Source organism: Platalea leucorodia, assembly GCF_965183815.1.
Source record: "Platalea leucorodia genome assembly, chromosome: Z".
Classification (NCBI taxonomy): Eukaryota; Metazoa; Chordata; class Aves; order Pelecaniformes; family Threskiornithidae; genus Platalea; species Platalea leucorodia.
The window spans coordinates 35,224,816-35,247,879 of NC_138858.1; the positions used below are offsets into that span (position 1 = coordinate 35,224,816).

The following is a 23,064-nucleotide window of genomic DNA, read 5'->3' on the forward strand; positions in this document are numbered from 1 at the left end:
GTTGGGCCACTAACCAGAGCCAGCTCAGCATGGAAGAGGGCTGCATCAGCTGGCCCCTCCTCCTCAAGTGACTGGGCAGTGTAGAAAAAGCAATCTTCCTTAGCAGAGACATAGCCCTCCTCTGGTGAAAGCTGCAGAAAGAACGAAGCTCTGAGTTGGATGACTGACCAGGACACAAGGCTTGCAGAGTGCATTACGTGTGGGGCTTTAGAGAGGCAAATGAACTCCAAATGCAGCAAAGAGTTCATTTCAATCACAGTCACAGTGTTGAGTAGGTAAAGAGACAATTGTTTTTTTTCAAATTTACCTGAATTTATTCAGCTTCACATCTCATTTTACATCCCCAAGTAATAAAAAAGGCCTATCCAGCTATACCACAGAATCCACAGCTGAGTCTAAACTAATTTTCAATTTCTGTTCTTATTAAACATATACCAAAACTGCCATCAGAGCTGCCACCAGGGAAAGAGCCTAACAGCAGAGGCCTTTACAACCTTGCTAGCTGCAGAGTAATCTTGTTAGCAGGCAGGAAGACTGCATCCACTCTCTATGTTTTAAGATTGTATCTGCCAGGTGGAACAGCCTCAAGAGGACAAAACATAATTCTGACTATAAACCAGTAGCTTTTTCCAACATAATTTGATGCTAGGTGCATTCATTGAGTACTGCAAAGAAGCCAGTAATTATTCACAATGTTCAATTAATTGGCAAGCAAAATACGTGAAATATTAAAGTGCAAATGCTGAATGTTTACAAAATGCTGGAAAAAGAAACAAAGCCCCCACGCATTTTCTCTTTTAGAGTGACATCTTAAGTATAAAAATGTTGATTTGCACGACACTTTAGTGTGTAACACAGTCTCCACTACAAAAAACGAATTTAATAAAACAAGCTAAAAAAGTTTCCTCTTACTATGAAAAGGAAAGTTTCTAGTAACTTAAACATCAGCCATTCCCTCCCACCCTCTCCACAAAGACCCACTAAGAATGAAAATTTGGTATCTGCATCCACAAGGATTACAAGATTACCATTTCACGAAAAGCAAAAATGAACCCTAAAGACTGCACTTGGGCTTATAAATATAGTGAAAGGTACTTTCTTTGTATTTATAAAGTGATGCCATTCTATTGATTTGAATTTAACACAGCAGGGACACTAGCATCCTTACTGACACACTATCTCAGTAACCCTCGGTCTCCTTCAACCGCATTCTTCTAATTGTTACAGACTACCTTCTAAAATCTAGCCTGAAATTATTTATGGCTATACTAAAATAACCAGCTTGAGGTATATGAACTGAAGACTACTCACCATTCTTTAAACATAAAATGTGCAATCTAAATACAAAGACTGCATATGTACTATACCTTGCAAAGCAAAGGAATAGGCAAATTCCAGGCAAATCACAAAAAATTGCCTTTATGTCACCATCTCACACATTCAGACAGTCTTGTAAAGTGTACAAACTTCTGCCTGGCAACTTGCAGCCCTGAAAGACTGTGCTGGCTGCAAGACGTTTCACTGTTTTCTCAGCTGCAAGGCAGGTGTGCTAGGTCCTGCAATCACTACACCAGTCATATGCTACACAGGCCACTCCTACATGCAAGGAGATAAAGGAATCTGTCAAAGACAGTTTCTGGTTGTTTTGAGCCATCCAGCTGTACCCCAAAGCACACAAAGTGCATGCAAAAGTCAGGATCATCATGTACCACTTTAAATGACATTAAAAGTACCCATCAAATTCCCAGATCCTTACAGGCAGTGGTTTGGCAACTCCTATTTTAACTGTTCCTGCTGGGGCTCCTTTCAGTGCTTGTACCGCTTCTTCCAGGCTGCCATTTTCCAAGTTGATATCGTTGACAAACATAAGCCGATCTCCAGGAAGAAGTCTGCCATCTTGTTCAGCCACACCCCCAGGAACTAATGAGCGAATCACAATTACGGTGTTTGCTGGATCAACAGGATCCTAATTAAATAAAAGGAAGAAGAACATTTCATTTTATTTACTCTTTTCTGTCTTGAGAGGCTAATTTTTATGCAGAGTTGGGTTATTAAAAAAGTTGGAGCTCTGCTCCAGATGAACCCTTGGCAGGAATACACCCTCCTGTCCATACTGCCCGTAAGTTTAGACTTCCACCTATTTTTAATTCTTAAATGTGAAAATTATTACTCCTTTCTAGGTGATGTCCCATCATATATCCTCAGCATAAAATACAGCTAAATTGCAGAGTGCTGTTCATACTGTAATGAGTAATTACACACCAGAAATTCAAATACTTCCTACTGCAATGACAGCATTGCAGACTTCATCCTCCCTTACCCTCAGTGGTTTAGGACTACATCTAGGCAGTGCAGCCTGGGGCAAAGTTAACATGCACTCCAGTGGAAAAAAGAGCTTATTTTCAATAAAGCTCTTATACTTCATGGCACCAGATCTTGCTCAGCTGAGAAAGCACTTTTATTTAAGAGGCAAGTCCTTGTGCATGCCTAATTAAACACTTTATGGGAGACAGGAACATACCAATATAGCACTCTAATCAACAAGACACAACAAAGTTGTATTTGCTTTTGAAAAAGAAAACTGCTTTGAAGTCCCCATCCTTCAATGCACTGATTTTTATAAAAATGCTAGCATCAAATACTAAGAACAGGAATGTATGATTCTGTTATAACAATTACCACAGGTGCACACATTTGCATTATTCTTACAGAATTACATTCACAAGGAACATCATTACATGTTAATACCTCCAACACATGGCAATTCACTTGAGTGCATGCACAGAAAAAAATGAGAAACGTACTAATGTACCAGCTTTACTGATAGCAAACGGAAGAGAAAAGCAAACATCTACGAACTGGCACACAACTGTAACAAGCTTCCATGCCAAGATGTACATCTGAAAGGATGCACACCACCAAGGCAGCACCCAAAACCACAGGACTCAGAGACTGATGAAAGCTAGTGTGAGAGAGAGGCATTGAAAGAGGGAGGGAGGGAGGGAGGGAGGGAAGGACACCAAGAAGACCCTTAACACTTCATGGCAGTTAATGCAGTAAGAAGAATGCCACGGAGCAATAAAACACTTCACAAGCAGCAATACAACTAGCGTTGCCAGAGATAGTGCTTAAGCCTGAACACTGACATCTTCCTCTCTAATTATCAACAAGTATTTACACTGCTGCTGTAAATGACACTGCATGACACATTTTTTGAAAAAAAATCACCTCTCTAGTATATATGATAGCCTTCCCTGTGGTAAGAAATTATGTAGACTTTCCTACAGACCTGCCATTGTACATGAGGAATGTGTTAGTATGAACATGAGGAATGTATTAGTATGAACACGACTGTCCTTAACTTTAGTCACTATTCATTGAAAATTAATTGAAAATTTGATGGAAACAGCAAAGTACAAAGATAAATCTCACTGAAAACTTGTTCACAGTCTTAGATGAAAACAGAAACTTCAGGGACAAAATGACATGTTTTAACTACATCTCAAAAGAGAGAACATAGGTCAAATCACAAATACAACAACATCAAAAAAAAATAAGTTTCAGAAATCTGACTACAGCTGTAGGATACAATCAAATTCACATTTGCAAAATACATAAACCAATTCAAGGTACTTCCCACAACCCTTCAGTATTACCATCCATAAACAAAATTCAGTAACTAACCACATAGGCAACCACCACTTGTGTCAACGCTTCAGAAGAGGCTGAATCAAAAATGTGCTTTACTTTGTGCTAACGTGGACTCCAAATACTCAGGCTCAGCTATGGTGTCTCACTGCACAGCATCATGAGTACACATTAAAGAGTAATCACTGTTTCATAACACAGATATTTGACTATGCCTTTATCCTTCACATTATTAAACTACACTGCTCTTCACCTTTATCAGTGTGCAAATGCAAAATTCTACTGAGGCATAGATTAATTCTAAGCAGTGCCCTGTGGGCATAATTTCCACCTGGAAGTGACCTCCAGATGCAAATGCATAGACTCTTTGGGACAAGATGCAGCAGAGACCTGGGTAGAGACTGGGTCCTGCAGCACCACCAAACAGCTGGGGAAAAGCCTACGTTGACTGCAGGGAGAAATTACTTGACTGTGAACAGATTAAAAATTACCCACTGTGACAACCAGGAACAGGAGGAACATTTGTTCTGGGATCCTGACCAAGTGCAGGCAGGAGACAGGCACTGAGCTGTTCATTGGGACACACCAAGAATCACAGCTTGAGATACCCAGGAGTTTTGAAGTCAAACACAAAATGAATGGGGGCGTTTAGGCACATCCTGGACAGACAGCAGTTAAGCAAGGGATTTCAGAACTGCAGTTCTGGATTTTAGTAAATCCTGCTTTAAGCACCTAAGTAAGTCCTTTATTGGATCCTGCCCTAAGCACCTCACTGCAGGTGCAAAATACATGGCTAAATGCCTGAATAATCTGACTACATCATTCATTGCCCCTGGGGCACTAGCAGATGAGCCTTCTGAAGACCCTAGTACATTATGGATTATCTATTTTTCTGGACCAGTATTACCATTATCATCAGAACCTGCAGTCTTAATACAGTAAGAGGAATAAGTAATGTAGCTAGTGGGATGCCTACCACTAGTGACATCCGTTTAGCTTTACTGTATTGGTTGGTTTCCATTAACATTTAGCCTTAAAATACATACTTAGATCATATTGCGAGATCCAAACAATACAAAGTATTTCATCCTCTACTCAAAAAAATGAGTGTTGAAGTTACCTGGTAGTCCAATATGCTAAATCCAAGTCCCATACTCCCTTTCTCCAGCTCAATGTGCTGTACTTCTGTTTCCCACATGGCCAAGGACGAGCTTTGCACCTCTTCCATACTCTGATCGTCGTCAGCTATTGCCAAAGCTGTTCCCTCTGTGTCTGAGGAGCCAGTGAATCCAAGTTCTACGTGAGCCTGAGAAGAACAGTGAATGTTCACCAATAAAATGTAAATGTTTGTGAATCTGCAGAGATAAAACTCTGTTCACCAAGAATAAGATAAAAACTAAGTGATGTTTCTTTAAACACAGAGAAAGTGCAAGCACTCAGCAGAGTTAACAAACAAAGCTGATAAAGATAGCACAGAATTCACATATCCTTGTAACAAAATAGCTATGTTGCAAGTATACAAAAGTATGCACTGGAAAAAATATTTACAAAATGGAATTTCTGTCAAACTAAAAACTTCAGAAAATTTCATTAGTACACTTATTCAAATATACAAGAAATATCTGTTATTAAACAGTATATCTAAAAATATGCCTTGATCTAAACATAGTAGCACTGACAGGAGTCAGAACATTTAAAAAAAGAAAACAGAGAGACACACACACATAGGCATATACATTTTTCTCTTCCTTTGGTTTCATAGAAAAGCTTAGCAACAGTAAGCTGAATTTGGTGCCTTGCCCAGAACTCAGAATTAACTGTGTCTCTTTTAATACAAATGCTATTGCTTTGTATACTATACCGCAGATCATTCCAACATGTTTAGTACATCAGGCTGCCCAAAGCTTTGCACTTACGAGTGACAGAATTGCGTCTGCCAGTGAATGCACACACAGTTCTGCACAACACAAACCCAGAAAGCAAAGTTGAAACCCAGATTAAATATATTCATATTCTAAAGAACACACAGTTCAGCTTGCCATACCCCCACAGCCCACCTGCAGAACAGAAGCATTTGGGTAGACAGACCTGCATCCCAGAATATTTCTGCTCATGACCTACCAGGATTGACATCTTCTGGTTGGCCTAAAGTACGGTTGACCAACATAATTTGGCTTTTTCTATTTATCTGGTTCGAAGTCCTAAAATATTAAAATGTATTTTCTAATCTTGTACAAGAACTTTGCATGTTTTTTCTCAAGGAAATGGTCATTTTCTCAGTAATTTTTTTTAAGACAAAATACCTTTTCTGTGAGCTGAACCTCAGATAGACTTGGACTCTCCAGCACTTCTGGGTGAGCGATGGGGGGAACTACCGGACGACAGCACACCATTGTCACCTTAATAGGCAGTTCTTTCAAGATACTGACCACATCCTTGTGGTTTTCTCCAAGCAAAGAGATCTCATTCACCTCAATAAATAAAGAATACACAGTGTTGAGAAGTACAATGAACAAAAATGGGTTAAAAAAAAAAAAGCCCAACCCACTAATCACCTGATTTAAAAAAAAAAAAAACAAACACCACGCTAATGGACATAGTCAACCCTTAATTTCTACTCAATTTGGTGCTCAGAATCAGCACCAAGGTAAGTTTTGAACTGAATGGGTAATCTCATAAATTGCATGACGCCACCGTACAAACACCACATACTCTGTCACTTCATGTTTCTTGCATTCATGTGAACCAAATTCACATTTTAATTCTAAGAAAATGATTTAGAAAAGTAAACAGGTGTTTAGTCCCTTCATTGTGTAGGGATATTCCTAGTAAATCTTAATGCTTTTGCTAAGTATTCTTTTTTGGGGACCTTGAACCATATCTGAAAAGATCAGTTATCAGCTGAGAAATGCATGTACGCATATGCATTCACATAAATATGCATAAGCACATACGCAGTGACTGCTCAAGCACTTCTGGTTATGGCTGGTATGCAGTTAGATATGCTACATTCCCATAGCCGTAACCTGTGAGAAGCAAGTCACTGCTCAAAAATCTTACTGAATGTAGACTAAGATAAAGTAGTATTTTTTTTCTTACTTCCAGCAGCTCATCTCCACTGAACAGCTTGCCACTTCGTCCAACTGGCCCCTCCGGTAAGATAGATCTGATGAAATGATGTCCCACTGTAGCTTCAAGGCTTATCCCTAACCCACTGCTTTCACTAAATTTGTTAACTACAGCCACCTAGAATAAGATTAAGAAATGGTTACTTTTGACGTTATTTACAGCTGTACTTGTTACTTTCTGTTTCAATTTACATACAATGAGGTGAATATTCCAGAACTGAAAAACCAGAAACGGTCATGTGTAATGCAGACTTTTAGACCGCAAAAGCATCCAAAGTTACCAACTTAGGTTTTTCAACACTGAGGGAAATAACAGCTGCAGCTTAATAGAAAGAACCCAACTTTAACTTCCCAGCAAGATGAAAAGCATTGAGAAGGAAAAACAAATACCAGATAAAAACTAAAACCTGCAGGCTACATTTGGTGAAAGTTGTACAATCATAAAATAGATGACTATTCTGGAAAGGAAACTACTGTTACAGATTCACAGAGTGTTACCCAGGAACCACAACAGACCAAAGCACCCTGCCTGGTGTAACATGATTGTGTTGCCCCATGCATGTGGATAGAAGGAAAGCATCATAGACCTACTCTTTTACCTGCCTTTACGTGGTGCTTCAGACTCTTATGCAAGAACAAGAAAAGCTCCTTAAGCACAGAAACTGAAACACAGCTCAATCCAATATGGTCTATGACAGATGAGGAAGAGGCTCTGCAATGCATTTGTGTAAAAATGCGACAAATGCAGCGGATCAGGGGACAATCAGGTAAAAACTGAAACTTTGATCACATAGCACTTCAGCATAAACAAGGGGGAACTGTATATGACAACAATATATCTAATAATACATACTTTTGCAGAGACTACAGCTCTGGCATATAATTTTGAAATAAAGTCCTAAGCTCAGATACTCGTTTTCAACTGTATCTACAGTAAACGTCCTATGCATTATTTAGATCATTACATCAAACAATTCATTCAGTATACAGAATGGGTAGGATGTTTCAAGCACTAGCTTCAAACTCTGGCTAATGAACAGAGCTTTGAAGTTCACCTTAAATATTACGTCTTCCTCTAATACACATTTATCCTGTTGAAGCTAGGAAATCTGTGGAACAGTACTCATAGGGACAGTAACCTAAGAAGCCTGTGATTATTTTGCTAAAACCAATTAAAAAAATATATATCTATATTCAACATTTATAATCAAAATAAAATAATCTCAACAGATTAAGAAGCATATGTATGATTTTTATAAACAAAGGAACAGATTCAGTACAAATGTATTTGTATCCATATGCTAGCAACATAATAGGTGGATAAATCAAAGGGCATTTAGTAACAGTAATCAAAGTTTACCTACCACTATTTCATAAGTTGAACCCATAATCCTCTGCCACTTTGCCTTCATAGCTGCTTCTTCTGTAGTAGTTAGCTGGAAATCTAAAAGTTATGTCTCAGATTACTGTGACAAAAAGTACAACATCCTATCTCTTCCTATAACTGATAAAGTATATGGAACATGCAAGACTACACAATCATTCCCATGATGCCAGAACTCTCCTAAATATGACTAAAAAATTGACATGTTTTGTCTCACCAGGCTTGGGTTAAGCAGAGGAAAATCTTGGAAAATAGTATTAGATCCCACGCCCGCAAAACTAACTATATTTTGAAAGACATGAAGTTCAGTCAAAAAGTCTGGTGTGAACGGCTAGGAAGAAAGGACATGTATCTAAACTAGCTTCAGTGTTGACTGAATTTTATGCAACTTTACAAGATAATGGGCACAAAGAAAATGAAAAAGGTACATGCAGTTACATTTGTTGCAAAAGTTGCATTTGTTAAACCAGACTGTATGTGGGCTGATCAGATTGATTCAGGGGGATGGCCAAAATACAGATATATGTGATAGTGCATACTCATCCTTTAGGACAGACCCTGCATTTTACAGAGAATGTCCAAGGAAAGTTCTCAAACAAAATCTGGAGGTTTTGTACTTTCAAAACTATGAGCAAAACTAAGATTTTTTGAAACTGTAGGCCATAGAGGGCAGTGAAAGAACTCAAGTCCTAGCTTTTTTTTTTTTTTTTTTTTTTTTTTTTTGATTCACATACACACATACAATGAGAAATAATTCTAATCGCTAAAGAGCAGAAATGAAATTGGAAGGAAAGGAGGGGAGAAAAGTACTGATGCCCTGAAAATACAATGGCAGGCTAGGCAGCAAACTGCAGCAACTCTTAACTTGATTGAAAGTTTATCTGCAGGTTGAAAAAAGAGAGAAATGCTTTCCTCCTGCTTATTTTCCCCTCGTTCACACTGTTTAGATTCTAGGGCAAGAAGCAATAAAAAGCAGTATTTAGATACAACAGTCAGCACACAGCAGATTTAACAGGACCCTACATATTCAAGGTCCATGGTCTGTGCTGTGCCTACAGTAAGTATCAAAATAAATACTTCACATCTGAATGCTCATCACAGGCAAAGACTAGAATCTTCATTACAAGATTAAGTTCCCAACTCCCACTGACTTTTAGTAAGAATTTAAAGTCACTAACAGCCTCAGACAGTGTTTTAAATCTAGTCATTGCTCAGAAATATTACTAAAAATAAAGCCAGGTGTTGTGCAGCATTCAAATAAGACAGTATTTTCCCCAAAGCAGAGACCTTGCAGTATCTGAAGGAAAGGTGTTAAAAAGAAATTCTTCAGCTATCTAGGATAATGGAAAGCATGAGTTATGAAAAGATACGTATTACAGAACTCATATGGGTGATGCTTTTCAGTTCCCTTATAGCTCTGGAAGCAGGAAAGTGTTAGAAAACACATTAAGTGCTGTCTCAGTCTGGAAAACATATCATCACATAAGACTTCTGAAATGCAGCAGAGTGCACTAATAGCTCAAGAGGGAAAGGAAAATACCCGTTAGAAAATAAGAATTTCCACAACCAGTATGGGAAACGTCAGAGCATATCAGTGCACCAGAACTGACTGAATTTCAAATGTTATCAGAGAACACAGATTGAAATGAATGCAAGCTCAGGAATTTGTGAAAAGTAAGTTTATCAGAAGAGGTAGAAGTCCTGGAACTGCAGGTGGGCAGCTGCAGGCAGCTAGAAAGGTAAGGCATGTTGGGGAATGAGGAGGGGAAGAAGGTTAATACACAACTAGACTAAAAAGAGCAGAAATACAAAACTAGACTAAAAAGAGGGCTGAGAATGTAGCAAAAGCATGCTGCTTCATGTGACAACTTTGACACATAATTGTTTTCAGAAACATACAGTAGTCAACGATCTTACACACTCAAGCACATGCTCACGTGTATGATTACTTTCACTTTCTAGCTGTACCTCAGCTACACAGCACACAGGAGATGGAAAGGCACACAAACACGTCATCTTTGTGTAAGCACACCCAAATGCATTTTCACACAATAAAATATTAAACGTTGCAAACCTGTGTCCTGTTGTTTCACGTCCTCCCCAATATTTACCACACTGGCACTGCATGACAGTGATGGGGATCCCTGTTCTATTTCACTGTTATCTGGAAAAAGAAGAAGCAGCCTTTTCAGCAGTTTTATATGTTGTAATATTCATCAAGTTCACAGGCATGCCTCAGGGTACTGACTCTCTCTTCCACTGGACTTCAGAGGATCCATATTCGGCAAATGGAATCTGGCATGAGAGGCCCAGAAGAAATGCCATGTTTTAAAGACATTTTGTCTTCTGTTAATGTTTTGCCTTCTCCAGTGAATTTTTCAATGAAATGAGAAAAAAAAAAGCACAACTGTCAGTAGCTGTACCTCTATGACTGAAAGAAAAGTTACTGGAAAACATAGAACATTCTTTAGCACCCTTGTATTGCCTTTTTTTTTCCTTGCTCATCTTTCCTTTGTACAATTCAGGAAGCTGGCACTGAAAAACAAAAATGCTACAGACTTGGAGACGTGCATACCTGACAGACTTTTCACTTGTAGAAAGCCTCTCCTACCACAGAGTTCTGTTAGGTATGTTGCTGGCTCTTAGCTGTCTTGAACACCTCTAGGCTGGAGAAACAGCACTTTCTGAGCATTTCCTCTGTAAGTTTTGCTGAAGGTGAGAATGAGACGATGCCATACAGATAACATACTAGCGGGTCTTCTGAAATCTTGTGCGAGGTGGGGACTATGGTTCAGTTTATGAGCTGTGATATACTTCTGCTGACATCAACCTATAGCACAAGTAGCTGAAAAAAATCTGTGCATCCAGCCTCTATGCAGATATTCTGTTTAAACACACTGACTTTCAAGATCTGGCACATATACTTCAAGATGTGCACAGCAGAGGACTAAGCTTCACTAATCTCGTCTCAGCAGCAGCAAAATTAATATTGGTCATTGGCTTGTGAACGTTGTACACAAATGTAGTTAATGACCTATTAGATTATTAATAAGCTCTAGATATAGGCCACTCCTCTCACACCTCGAGCTTGTGACATTGACATGCAAGAGTGAAAGGAACAGAGACTTGCTTTTGCTCATTGTGGAAGGTATCTCTTTGTTTGCTCTTCAATGCAGCTCTTGCCCTTGAGCATGAATAAAACATTCATTGCCTTCTTACCATTTGAAGATTTGCAGGATCAAAGTCTTGAAGCAATTCAGCCAGAAGTGCAATGCAGTGCAGAGCTTTCAACACTCACTTTGAAAATGTAGCAAATAACACCACTGTGTCTGAAAGATTAATCAAACCATAGTAGACCAAATTCTCCCCTCATGTACAGCAGCTCTGCTATCAGTAATAGCTACCCAGAATGAATCTGGCCCATTTCATTTCCAGTTTGCAATTGAGAAGAAAAATGTTTCAAGCCAACTTTAAAGCAAAGCCAGTTTTAATTACCTTTGGCTGTGCTACTATCCGTAGTTTGGAACAGTAAGTCCTTTTCAACAGCAGCACTGAAGTCCTCCTGGGGCTGCATATGATTTTCCTGCTTAAGCCCTCTTCTTATCAGTGTGAGCCGAACCGTTTGTCCCGTGTGCCGCAGAACGTCAACTGCTTGCTGGTTAGTAAAACCCTGAAGATTTGTTCCATCCACCTGCAGGATTAAGCAGCTTTTCAGCCCGCAAGAAACAACCCAGAAAAAAAAAATGTCCAGAGCAAAATAATATGGTGAGCTCTCAGCATCTGTTAGCCTGAGCACAAAGCAAGCAGAAGGACAAGAATAAAAACCTGAACAACTTAATGACACTGGATACACTAAGCACTTCCACTGGAGTGGCCCCCAACTAGGAAACAACCAGTACCGCAGCAAAGTGGGGAGAAGTGCTTTGGGTGCCCACCACAGCGGGGCCAGGCAGACCTGCTCTGCAAGGTGGGAGAGGACACAGCACGTGCTGTGGGGGGCACGCTGTGCAGCCTGCCTGCTCGACCGCTTCAGACATCCCCACCTCTGAGGAGAAAACACTGGGTGAATAAACTAACACAGCCATGGCTGGGAGATCTGGGGAGGGGAGAGTGAGGAGAGACACATCCGTCCGCTGTGGTAAAAAGAACTACAGAGTGCAGCCGTTCTGAGGCCAAGTAACCTCAGACACAGTGAAGTCTACTACTGAACACTGTGAAGTCCAATTTCCCAATCAACCACTGTCCCAGCCAGACAGATGTTATCTCTGGTCCATCATTTTAATATTCTAAAGAACAAGATTTTTGCCTCTTCTGTTTGAAGCTACCCCATTATCTCATTAACTCAGGGCTTTTTTTTTTGAAACTCAAGACTTTGGCATTGCTCAATTTCATCCCATTATCCCTAGTATGCCCCACTTTTTATTCTCCTTCTCCCTGCAAACTCCATATTATCCTATTCTTTCTCCGTCTTACCCCTCAGCGCCTTTAATTTCTGAAATACTTTGAACAATACTATATTCCTTGACTCCTGTAGTTGTTTCAGTTTATCTACACAACAGGCATATTCCATTATTTTAATTCCTCCTGCATTAAGAATTACTCTTCCTGGACCCTTAATTATTTTGTTGCCCTTCTCTGAACTTCTTCCAACTCTGGTGCTCTTCTAAATATAAAGTAATTAAAAATGAGCTGGGGTTATTTAATTTTTCCTCCACAGTTAAACAAACCATATTTTAAAAATGTTTATTATTCTTTTGTCTGAGGTCACTCAAAACTTTTTCTCCTTTTGGATCTGCAGTAGAAGAAGACATCAAACTTGGGAATAATCGATTTTAGCCATTTATACTCAGCATTTAAATCATTATAAAATCCATATATACTTCCACATACAAACATGTAGGCACATTTGTACTTGGAGAGAGACCATAACTTGTTCTTAGTGCTGCCTTCACACAAATGCAGGGCCAGATCTATGACAGCCACAAAAACATGGTTCCTGCACTCATGACCCGATTTTTACCACACAACTAACATATTATGCATGAGAATATTTTCTTCTTTCTCTGAACATCTAAAACTTTAATGACATACTTTTAAATATCATTTTGAAAATAGTTGCTTAATTTGAATCAAACTTTGAAACTTTGCCTTTACTAAGCAGTTTCAAAGCTCCTACTGATAAGACAACACAGATTTTCTTAAGAAACACAAGGTACTCACTAGCAGCGTAATCAGAAACATAGTACGGTCGAATACTGAGTCAGAAAAGGACGTACCATTTCAACACCAATCCTAGGTATTTTAAACATGTACTATATGAGCATTTCTTTACAACTTAAAGAAGTAAAGTTTTGCAGACAAGCCATCTCAATTCTTTCTGTGTTTACTTACAACTATAATTTGATCTCCCACATGGATTCTGCCATCATGTTCAACAGCACTGCCTTTTGTAATGCTTTTCACAAAGATACCAGAAGCTTCTGGGATGAAGAAACAGAGAAAATTAAATCAACTAATTTATTAAGAAACAATTTAAATAGTGCAACAATCTCCAACTAATGGTACCAGCCAGACAAGAAGAAAGAAAACACAATCTCCAGGTAAGATAAGGTGAGAATCATCAAGAAAGTGTATGCTTTAAGAAAAATACATATATTATTGTTTTCCTAAAGGATGAGCCTGATTAATGTCAGCTTGCATTGGACCAGATTTCATTCAAAATCTTACAATGCCAAATTCCCAATTCTTGCTGCAAAGGAAGAAATATTCTAACTTACTTTAATCTAAATGTTGAAACCAACACTGAAAAAAATGCACCTCTGACTCTTGGTCACATTTAAAACCGCAGAACAGAAAATTCAGTTTGAGTACACTAACCTGGTAAATTCTGTATTTTCTATGTACTTCATAACTGCTTAAGAAAATGCATGCTTGGATAACCAAATGCAGAAAATTACAAGCAAGCAGGACTATAACTTACATTTGAACTTACATTTGAACCAGCTTTTAACTACAGCTGAAAGTCACTATTTGATCCAATAAAAAAAAAAAAAAGACACAAAAGAAAAAAACAAACCCAAACCCCGAAACAGAACCATTTTAGACAATTAATGATTTTGAATCAGAAGGGAAAGTTATATAGAGAAAGATATATATCTGTATCTATATATATCACCTACAGAAGGGACATTTTACAAAAAGAAATCCATTTCAGGAAAAACACACTGGAATTTGAAACAACTTCAACAGCTCACTAAAGTGAAAATCTATGGAGTTCCTACATGCACATTTCGCATAGTATACATGAAATCAAGAAAAATACTAGCATGAACTGGCATGAAATCATGTCTGAGGGTCACAGCTCTGTATCATTGGTATCAGAAATCTTAACAGAATCTATTTTCTCTCAACAAATGTTCCAACTCTGTTAAATGAATATGTTTGACAGAAAGATAATCCACTACAAAATGGGTTTTAACAGCTGTCAAGACACCCTAGTGCCTTGCACACCTGAAACATCCTTTACTGGGCCTCAATATGACAGAAGTTAGCAGGAAGGAGGGCTAAATCTATGTTTTGCTCTAATGACTATATTCAGCTTAGGAAGAATAAGACTACAAATATATTTAAGTCATCACATGGACAATTCTTTTCTGTTTTTTCTTAATTTGTTGTTTTCCCAGGTGTCGTGGTTTACCCTAGCTGGCAACTAAGCACCACACAGCTGCTCGCTCACTCACTCAACCCACCAGCATGATGGGGGAAGAGAACTGGAAGGGTAAAAGCGAGAAAACTCATGGGTTGCAATAAGAACAGTTTAATAATTGAAATAAAATAAAACAAAATAAAATAATAATAATAAAAAATTGTAATGAAAAGGAAAATAACAAAGAGAGAGAAATAAAACCCAAGAAAGACAAGTGATGCAAATGAAAACAATTGCTCACCATCAACCAACCAATGCCCAGCCAGTCCCCAAGCAGCAGCCCCCCCCCGGCAAACCTTCTCCCCAGCTTTATATGCTGCGCATGATATCATATGGTATGGAATATCCCTTTGGTCAGTTGGGGTCAGTTGTCTCAGCTGTGTCCCCACCCAACTTCTTGTGTACTCCCAGCCTACTCGCTGGTGGGGTGGGGTGAGAAGAAGAAAAGGCCTTGACTCTGTGTACGCCCTGCTGAGCAATAACTAAAACATCCCTGAATTATCAACACTGTTCCCAGCACAAATCCAAAACATAGCCGCATACTAACTACTATGAAGAAAATTAACTCTACCCCAGCCAAAACCAGCACACCATGTTTTGTGAATAATTAAATGGCTGGTCTTCCTAACTCCCGAGCATTTTGATATGCTGTAACAGCTATATGGTAACATGACAAGCTGCTATTTGTCATTCATTAAGGATTCAGCTGCAAATCTTGCTGTCTAGTAGTTTTATTGCTGCTTCTCTGACAGTGAAGTTGTTCTTTAGCTAAGTGTTAAGTCACAAAATTAAGTGAGATGCCCAATTATTTCCTAAGGCAAGAATATTTTCTGATCAGTTACATGCAGCACAATAATTTAAAATCAAAGATTGGTGATACTCCAACACTAAATCAGTTAAAATATGCTATCAGATCTACCACATGTTCTACAACTCAATTTGCCTTTTAAACATTCAACTGGAAGCTGCTAAAGAGTGGACTTACACAAACTGTGGCCATCCTGTCTTATGGAACAAGTTGTTAAAATTTAGTCCAGCTTCTCAAAGCCAACAAATTATGTCTACAAACTAACAATAACATGAGATATATCTATCCATATGTTTTTCTAACAATATATACATGGGTAAAAGTCAAGCCGACAGCTCTTGGAGAAGTATTACAACACATTCAACAACTGTCCCTTCCTAGCAGTATTGCATTTGCCAAATCCCCCCTATGGAGGCCTAACAAAGTTTTGGATCATTTTTCTGAAAAATGTAGTGGAAATTAAAAAGGAAAAATACACAACTGTATGTGAATGCTGTTGCATTTATTTATTTAAATTAACTTATTTATTGGCTGCAACAGCCCAGAGGTCAACAAACATTTATTATATCCAGAAGTCACTAAGGAATTCTTGATCTGCCAGCAGTACTATATACATTGTTTAAGGAAAAATAACAATACCTCCTAAAACTACTCAGAATACTAATGTATTATCTTGTAAGAGCCTTTTAAAAATGAAAATGTATTTTAGAAAGCCCAGCCAGTTTTAACAAAAATGGCTCAATCTATTTTAGAATTGGTTTGCAAAAACATATAAGCACAACCTTTAGCTAAGAATGAATATAAAAATTTATTAAAAAATACTGAGGTGGGATTTTATAATAAAACTGATTGCTTCTAATCTCAATGTCCTTCTCACAAAAGAAAAACAATTCCTTTTTCTTTATGAACTTTAAAAAGATTTTAGATGGTCAAGGTTTTTCTTAGAGATGCTATACCAAAACTAAAATTAAGTCTTTGATGCACATCATACACCATAGTAAGCAAAAGATTGTATAGCAAACTGCAGGAATCGATCATTACCTGATGTTTTGTCTCCAATGTAACCAGCAATAGTTATTCCTAATCCCTGGTTGTTTTTCGTGAGTTCAACATTAAATTTCTCCCCATCTTCACAGCTATCAACAGAAGCATCTGCCTAATAAGAAAAGCATGATTAGAAAGGAAGCTTTTTTTTTCTTTAAAGATCCACCACATTCTTTGATGTCATTAACATGGAAAATTAGACACAAATGTAAAAAGAAAGTACCAACTTTGCTTCTGCTTTTATTTGTTATTCAGCAGAGAAAACAGACATAGGTAACATTCCTCATTGTAAAGCCATGCAGGTCACGGCCTCTGTTCCCCACTGCCCCTGGATATTACCCTCTAAGCCGTAAAATCATTATTTGATGACTAAAGTGATTTTATTTGATGACTGAAGTGCCTGGTGAAATTTGTACAAATTGAACAATGAACCTCTTGTACAGTAAGTTACATAAACTATGCTTAAATGTTAGAATATGTAGCTTGCTGCCCTTCTGGGACCTTCTCAGAACCAGCTTTAGACTGCTGTGTTATTTAAAAGAAGAAAAAAGATCAAAACTATATTTTGTATTCTATTTGTTTAAATGCCTATTTAATAACTATAGCTATTTTTTTCCTATGCATTCCAAGTTTAAAATATAATAAAAGCTATTTCTATTGAGGCAATTATGCTCCTTGTTTTTGAAAGACTTAAAAATTCTGTTTTAGAAAGTAGCAATTATACTTCCAGCTAGTTAAGTAATGACAATCTCTGCTAACACCTACTACAGCCCTCTGAATTTCAATAACAAAGATTTTTTGGGATAATGAATTCATTTATTTATTGTTAATGAAAGTATAATACCTATTAAAATTCCATTTCAACAATATTGTTTTTGTATTGAAAGAAAAAAATCAACTTATAAAATGTAATTTCAACTTTTAAAAACGTTTTTTTTTAAATTTTTCATCTTTCAGCTAAAACAGATACATACTAGCCACTTCCATAGCTGCTGTATATCAGTATATGATTACATATGCAAGGCTTCAATTTCATTGTATTTATATGGACATCAATATCTATGCACATATTTAAAATGGGAATTCATAAATATAGTACAGATCTATCAATATCCTGCTATACTCCTATTTTATTCTGTCTCTTCTGCATGACAAATAGCAGCTAATATTTTTTGAAGTGCCAATATGGCAACCAGGCAGATACTAACTAAACCCAGTTTGACTAGATGAGTATGCATGTGCCAAAAAAAAAAAAAAGACTTCAGGAAAGCTATGATGCTACTTCCCAAAGGGAATCTGACTTCAGTTCTTTATCTGAACAACTCCACCCAAAACCACAAACACAGGAAGAATAAATTTCTACTGCTTTAACTACCTTTCTGCTTGATAACACAGGATTATTTTGGCCACAGGTAATGTTACTAAAAAACTGCTCCAACTTCCATAACCTCATGAATTTTTACAGGATAGACATCTACAGGGGACATGATGAGAAGCGCCCATTTTGGAAAGCCATTCTGCTCTCACTAATAGCTTTAAGTGCATCATGAAGTCTTCACCCAGCCTATATTTGCCAGGAAGAAACAGACAAACCAAGCTGTTTGCATCATCATCTTCACTCCAGACCCGAATTAATGAGGCTTGCAGCCTTAATTGGGTGTTCCCTCCAAGAACAAGATTTTGTGCAGGCAGAAGCAGTTTAAAAATAGCCTGCCTCCTTCCAGGAGAGATGTACCAGGAACGAGGTATTGAAAAGGATGGAAATGGAGAGGAAGGTGGCAAAAAAGTCAAATTTTGCCACTTGGTGGCTTTGAGCTATTTTCTTGTTACTAGAAATCCTATACATCCGCAGCTGCAGATACGGCCTTCAGCATTGCATCATATAACCTCAGCAAGGCAAATACTGAAGAAATATACACAGATGAAATTATTAAACTCAGCTTCTCTTTTGAGACTGCTGTTTTTCAGATAAATAATATTTGGGCTAAATATTGATCCCTTTATCTAAAATACAGCCAGGTTTTCATGCCTCAGAGTGCTGTAGAGACACAAAAGTATCAGTCTGTCTCTCCTCTTCGATGCTCAGAAAACTCCATGTTAATCCTAACTTTCTTTCCACATAGCCACAAAAGAGGGAATGAATATATGTTTGTTTTCCACAGATATCACTACAATGGACAGAGGCAAAATAACGGTAATCAATCATGTAAAAATCAAGGCTTTTTTACTTCCAAAGTGACCTATCTGAAATGTAATTTGTAGCTGGAAAGAAAATGTCTAGAAAAACGACAGGAAAAAGTAAAACAAAAAATTCTTTGTAAGGTGTAACTTCTATTTAGTTGTAGGCTCAAAAACAATGACCTTTTTTTTCCTCTCACTCACTTACTCTACATATTCACATTTACATGTATCTAGGCATAACTATATGTGACAAAACACTACTGTTCCTGGCTCCCATAAAACCAGGCTTTGCTGCAAACATGCAAATGACCTATTTTGCAGATGTTTTGAGCTGACAGGACATGATAATATTTACAGCATTTCTTAAGCAGCTGAAGGTTGTAGAGGAGTAACAGCACAAAGAGTACAATCATCAGCAGGGGAATAAAGGTAGCAGCTGGCTGACTTTTTTTGGAAGGTGTCTAGCAAATGAGCAATGCCAGGTGATGTAGGAAAGAAGCAGCATCTGTGTGCTGCTTGGCACAGGGAGGAACTGCCTGATGGATGGCTGCAATAGTATGGAAATAAGAAATGTTGCTGGAGAGGAAAAGGACAGGTGGACAGAGAAACATCAAGCCAGCTTGCTCTGTCTGAAGAAAAGACGGCATGGCTTCAGTTGTTCCCAATGTATTACTGCACAACCACAAGCAACCCAGAAACAGAAGTTATTCAGATCATACTTATGGAAGTCCCAAGCATCGATCCCAAAAGGCTTCAAGCATATAATTCCTTGCATTGTGGACTCATGACATTTAAATTCTCCCACAGTGCCAGCTGAGAACACTGCTACTAGGAAAGAAAATCCTGGCTTTTGAGAACATAAGTGTGAAAGACATTCAAATAGCAGTTAAAAGAAAAGGAAGTTTGAAGTAAAAGTTTGCCATGAGTTAGGTATATTCACTGTTGTTTACCTGTTTCTCTGGTGTGGAGATGGGTACCGGTGTACCTGGAGGGACTGCTGGTGGAGGTGGCTCCTCAATAGGACCTCTTGCAATTACCAGTTTCACTCGATTTCCACACTGCCTCAGAACTTGTGCCACCTGCTCACTGCTCATTCCAGCCAGGTCCGTATCACCAATTTTCAAGATGTGGTCTCCACTACACAATCTCCCATGCTGGAGGAAGAATGGTGAGGAAAAAAAATCTATTAACACCCTGCCATTTTTCCCACATACCATACAGTTAGAAAAAGACCACATAGCTTTAGTCACTTTTAAGACATATGAACCAGCTGACTTTTTTTGGATGCCAAGTCAATATCCTGATAACACGGAGAAGTAGGTTCCCTAATGGCACACTAATTTTACTAGGAATTTCCCCAGAAACATCCAAGACATCCTCTTTCAAGCAGTCAGACACCCTAGCACAGAAAAAAATGCATATAGTTATGGTTACTACCTACTGATATTTAACAACTGCATGTAGATTAGAGAACTTCAAGTTTCATTTCCAAACACACTTCCAAAAGACAGCATTCAAACATATATTCAGCTTTACACTTCTATTTAAAAACTGGTCCTCAGGAGTAACCGTAACTTCAAAATAAATACATTTCTCCCTTACTGTGATCCAGTTATTTATACTGCTTTACACCGGTATTTATACTACTCACCTAATGATTTACCTTTAAGCAATGAAAATGCTTCACATGGATTTAGCCCATATGAAAAGTATTCAAGAGACAGGTCTGTAAAAGGAACCCATCCACCTGATCAGGCAAAGAGCGCAGCAGTAAATCCTGTCCATGCATCTCCAGGCCTTGTTATCAGGCCACCACTTCTGTGGTCGGAAGACTGACCAGTCTCTGTGCCTGTTCAACCCTTGACTATCATTAACGCAGTCCTAGATACTCATCCAGCTGACAAGCTTGATATGGGCTGTGATCATGAGCCCTTCAGGCAGGAGCAGAGCCCGTGTCCTGAAGCAGACACACGAAGCCACATGCCTGCTCCAAGCTTCAGTAAGCCCAGCAGAGTGAAGCAGATGCTCTTCTTAGCTGTCCAGGCAGAGCAAGTAAGTGTTCAGTGTGTCCCCCACAGCTGGATTACAACCAGTACATTCATGAGAGAATTAGGAGTCTAAATGCATCTGCACCAAGCATGTATAATGTAACAAGTTTGAAAATGTGTTTTAGAGCCTAATCCAGCTTTTACAATCAAATGCACAGATCCCCTGCACTAAACACACCCTTACTGAGGACAAATTTCACCACTTGCTCTCTCTTTTCTACACTTACAAGGAAAAAAGCTACCACTACTTAGCATGATTATAAAAGTAAAGAGCAACTTCACCTCGTACTGAACGTTAAACAGAAGGGTAGGTTAAATTTACCTGATCAGCCACCCCTCCTGGGAGGATGGTTTTAACAATCACGCCAGTTGACTTTCCTCCCACTATCCCAAATCCCAGACCTGAGCCATCGTTCACCAACTCAATGGTCTCCACATGCTGCCAGTGAACCTAAAAGGAATAAATATAAGCTTGCAAATGATTAAAATAAGGACAGACGTACTAAAACTTGCAAAATATTTTCTCTTATTTCTTGGGTATGTTTTTGAATAAAGGAAGGTGGGAGTAAGGTGGAAATGTGGGACCTTTTTAACAATTACTATTAGGTATAAGATTACATAATATTTAAGCAATAAACTGCTCATTCCATAACAGCTGGAATTTCTCTGGTACAAACCGGAGCTGGCTAGCGGGTCAGGCCTTTCAAGAACTTGCTGAATGAATTTAAGCAGCAACTTAGTACTATCCACCTCCATGTCCCATTGCAGTCAGTGAGAAAAATAGTGCTGCTAGGAAATCTCACAGGACTGTAAATTAAAATCTTCAGATAAGTGCATGTTCACATCAGCCATTATAATAAAGCACAGGAGAAAGCATAAACCCAATTCAGAGGTTAAGGCTGAAAGCAGCACCAGGTATTGCGAGGTAGGCATTAGCAGACGTGCCCCCTCTGTAATGAACAAAGATTTCTGAGTTGTCTGACGTCAACAGCACTGGAATGAAGTAGCTCTGATGACAGGCTTCACATTCTGACAGGATCAAAACTGCTCTGAAAGAAAGACAAACACTAGCTCGCTTGCATGGGATGGTACGGAAGGGACGACTGGAATCTCCTGATATTGTTTCTCCTGAAGAATAAACCACACTGTGGATTCATCTGAAATTTAAAACTGCAGCTGGTGCTCCACCAGGTAGGGTCTTGAAAATAAGCAGTTATTTTGGAATAATCAAGGTGTCGCAAATTCAAAGCCCTGTAGTACCTGTTTGGGAATCCACAGTCTTAACATAAACCAATGATGATCAAGCAAAGCCTGAAGGAAAAAGAACAGCTCCAGATAACCTGTTTTCCCCCACAGCATTTGAAAGCGAAGGGAACACAAGGACTGGGAAAGGCATACATAAAAAAACAGGAAGAGCTGTGGCAGGTTTGAAAGGAACACTTTTTTCAAGCCAGGGAAGCTGTTCGGCGAATACAGAGGCAATCACACAGAGAAAGAAGTGTGTCACAGGAACACTGGAAGAGCGCAGGCCTCTTGACAGGCCTGTGCTGACAGGAAAAGTTAGGCCCATCAGCTTTATTCTTGCACACAGAAGAATGAATAATTCTGAAATTTCTTCACTAAAGGTTTTATGCTAATGATTCAAATAAACACTAAAATATCTGCTTTTTCCAGACTGATTGCTCCGTATATTTCTAATTATGAACTCCCTTAAAGAGCCACAGATGACTGAACAACGAAACCTACAGAAACCTAGGACAGGCCATTTCATCCCAGGACAAGCCATCTACATGAGTAAGGTATCAGCAAGAGAAAGTGCAGTTAATATCACCATGCTCCTGGGTTATGTTCTCTACACCCAGATGTGCAAAAGCTTTAAAAAGAAAGAAAATGTAGCAGAGCTGTTTTTGGGGGATCCCAAAGCGCGTGCCTACACATGGCATTTTGACTGCTCTCTCTTGTTGCTTTACTTGAGCGCCACTGCTAACAGACAACAGAGAAACAGAGAAGCACCCATCCAGCCGGTGGTGCAGATCAGATTGCAATGCCCCAAAAATTTCTGTTTGCCCAAGCAGAAGGCAAAGAGAAAAAAAAGATCCTGTTTACTGATACCTCAA

General features: G+C 38.6%; 1 protein-coding gene across 1 annotated transcript in view; it reads right to left on the reverse strand.

Moving 5' to 3' along the window:
- MPDZ (multiple PDZ domain crumbs cell polarity complex component) overlaps positions 1-23,064 on the reverse strand; it is a gene marked incomplete at its 5' end in the record, with an annotated part of 88,650 nt that overhangs the window by 52,921 nt on the left and 12,665 nt on the right. Inside the window, 12 exons of the mRNA XM_082335844.1 lie at positions 15-131; positions 1,757-1,966; positions 4,769-4,954; positions 5,952-6,119; positions 6,748-6,894; positions 8,141-8,220; positions 10,235-10,324; positions 11,656-11,851; positions 13,552-13,640; positions 16,716-16,830; positions 19,850-20,053; positions 21,270-21,398. Of these exons, the coding sequence (XP_082191970.1) occupies positions 15-131; positions 1,757-1,966; positions 4,769-4,954; positions 5,952-6,119; positions 6,748-6,894; positions 8,141-8,220; positions 10,235-10,324; positions 11,656-11,851; positions 13,552-13,640; positions 16,716-16,830; positions 19,850-20,053; positions 21,270-21,398 (1,731 nt within the window). The remainder of the gene's footprint in view (positions 1-14; positions 132-1,756; positions 1,967-4,768; positions 4,955-5,951; positions 6,120-6,747; positions 6,895-8,140; positions 8,221-10,234; positions 10,325-11,655; positions 11,852-13,551; positions 13,641-16,715; positions 16,831-19,849; positions 20,054-21,269; positions 21,399-23,064) is intronic.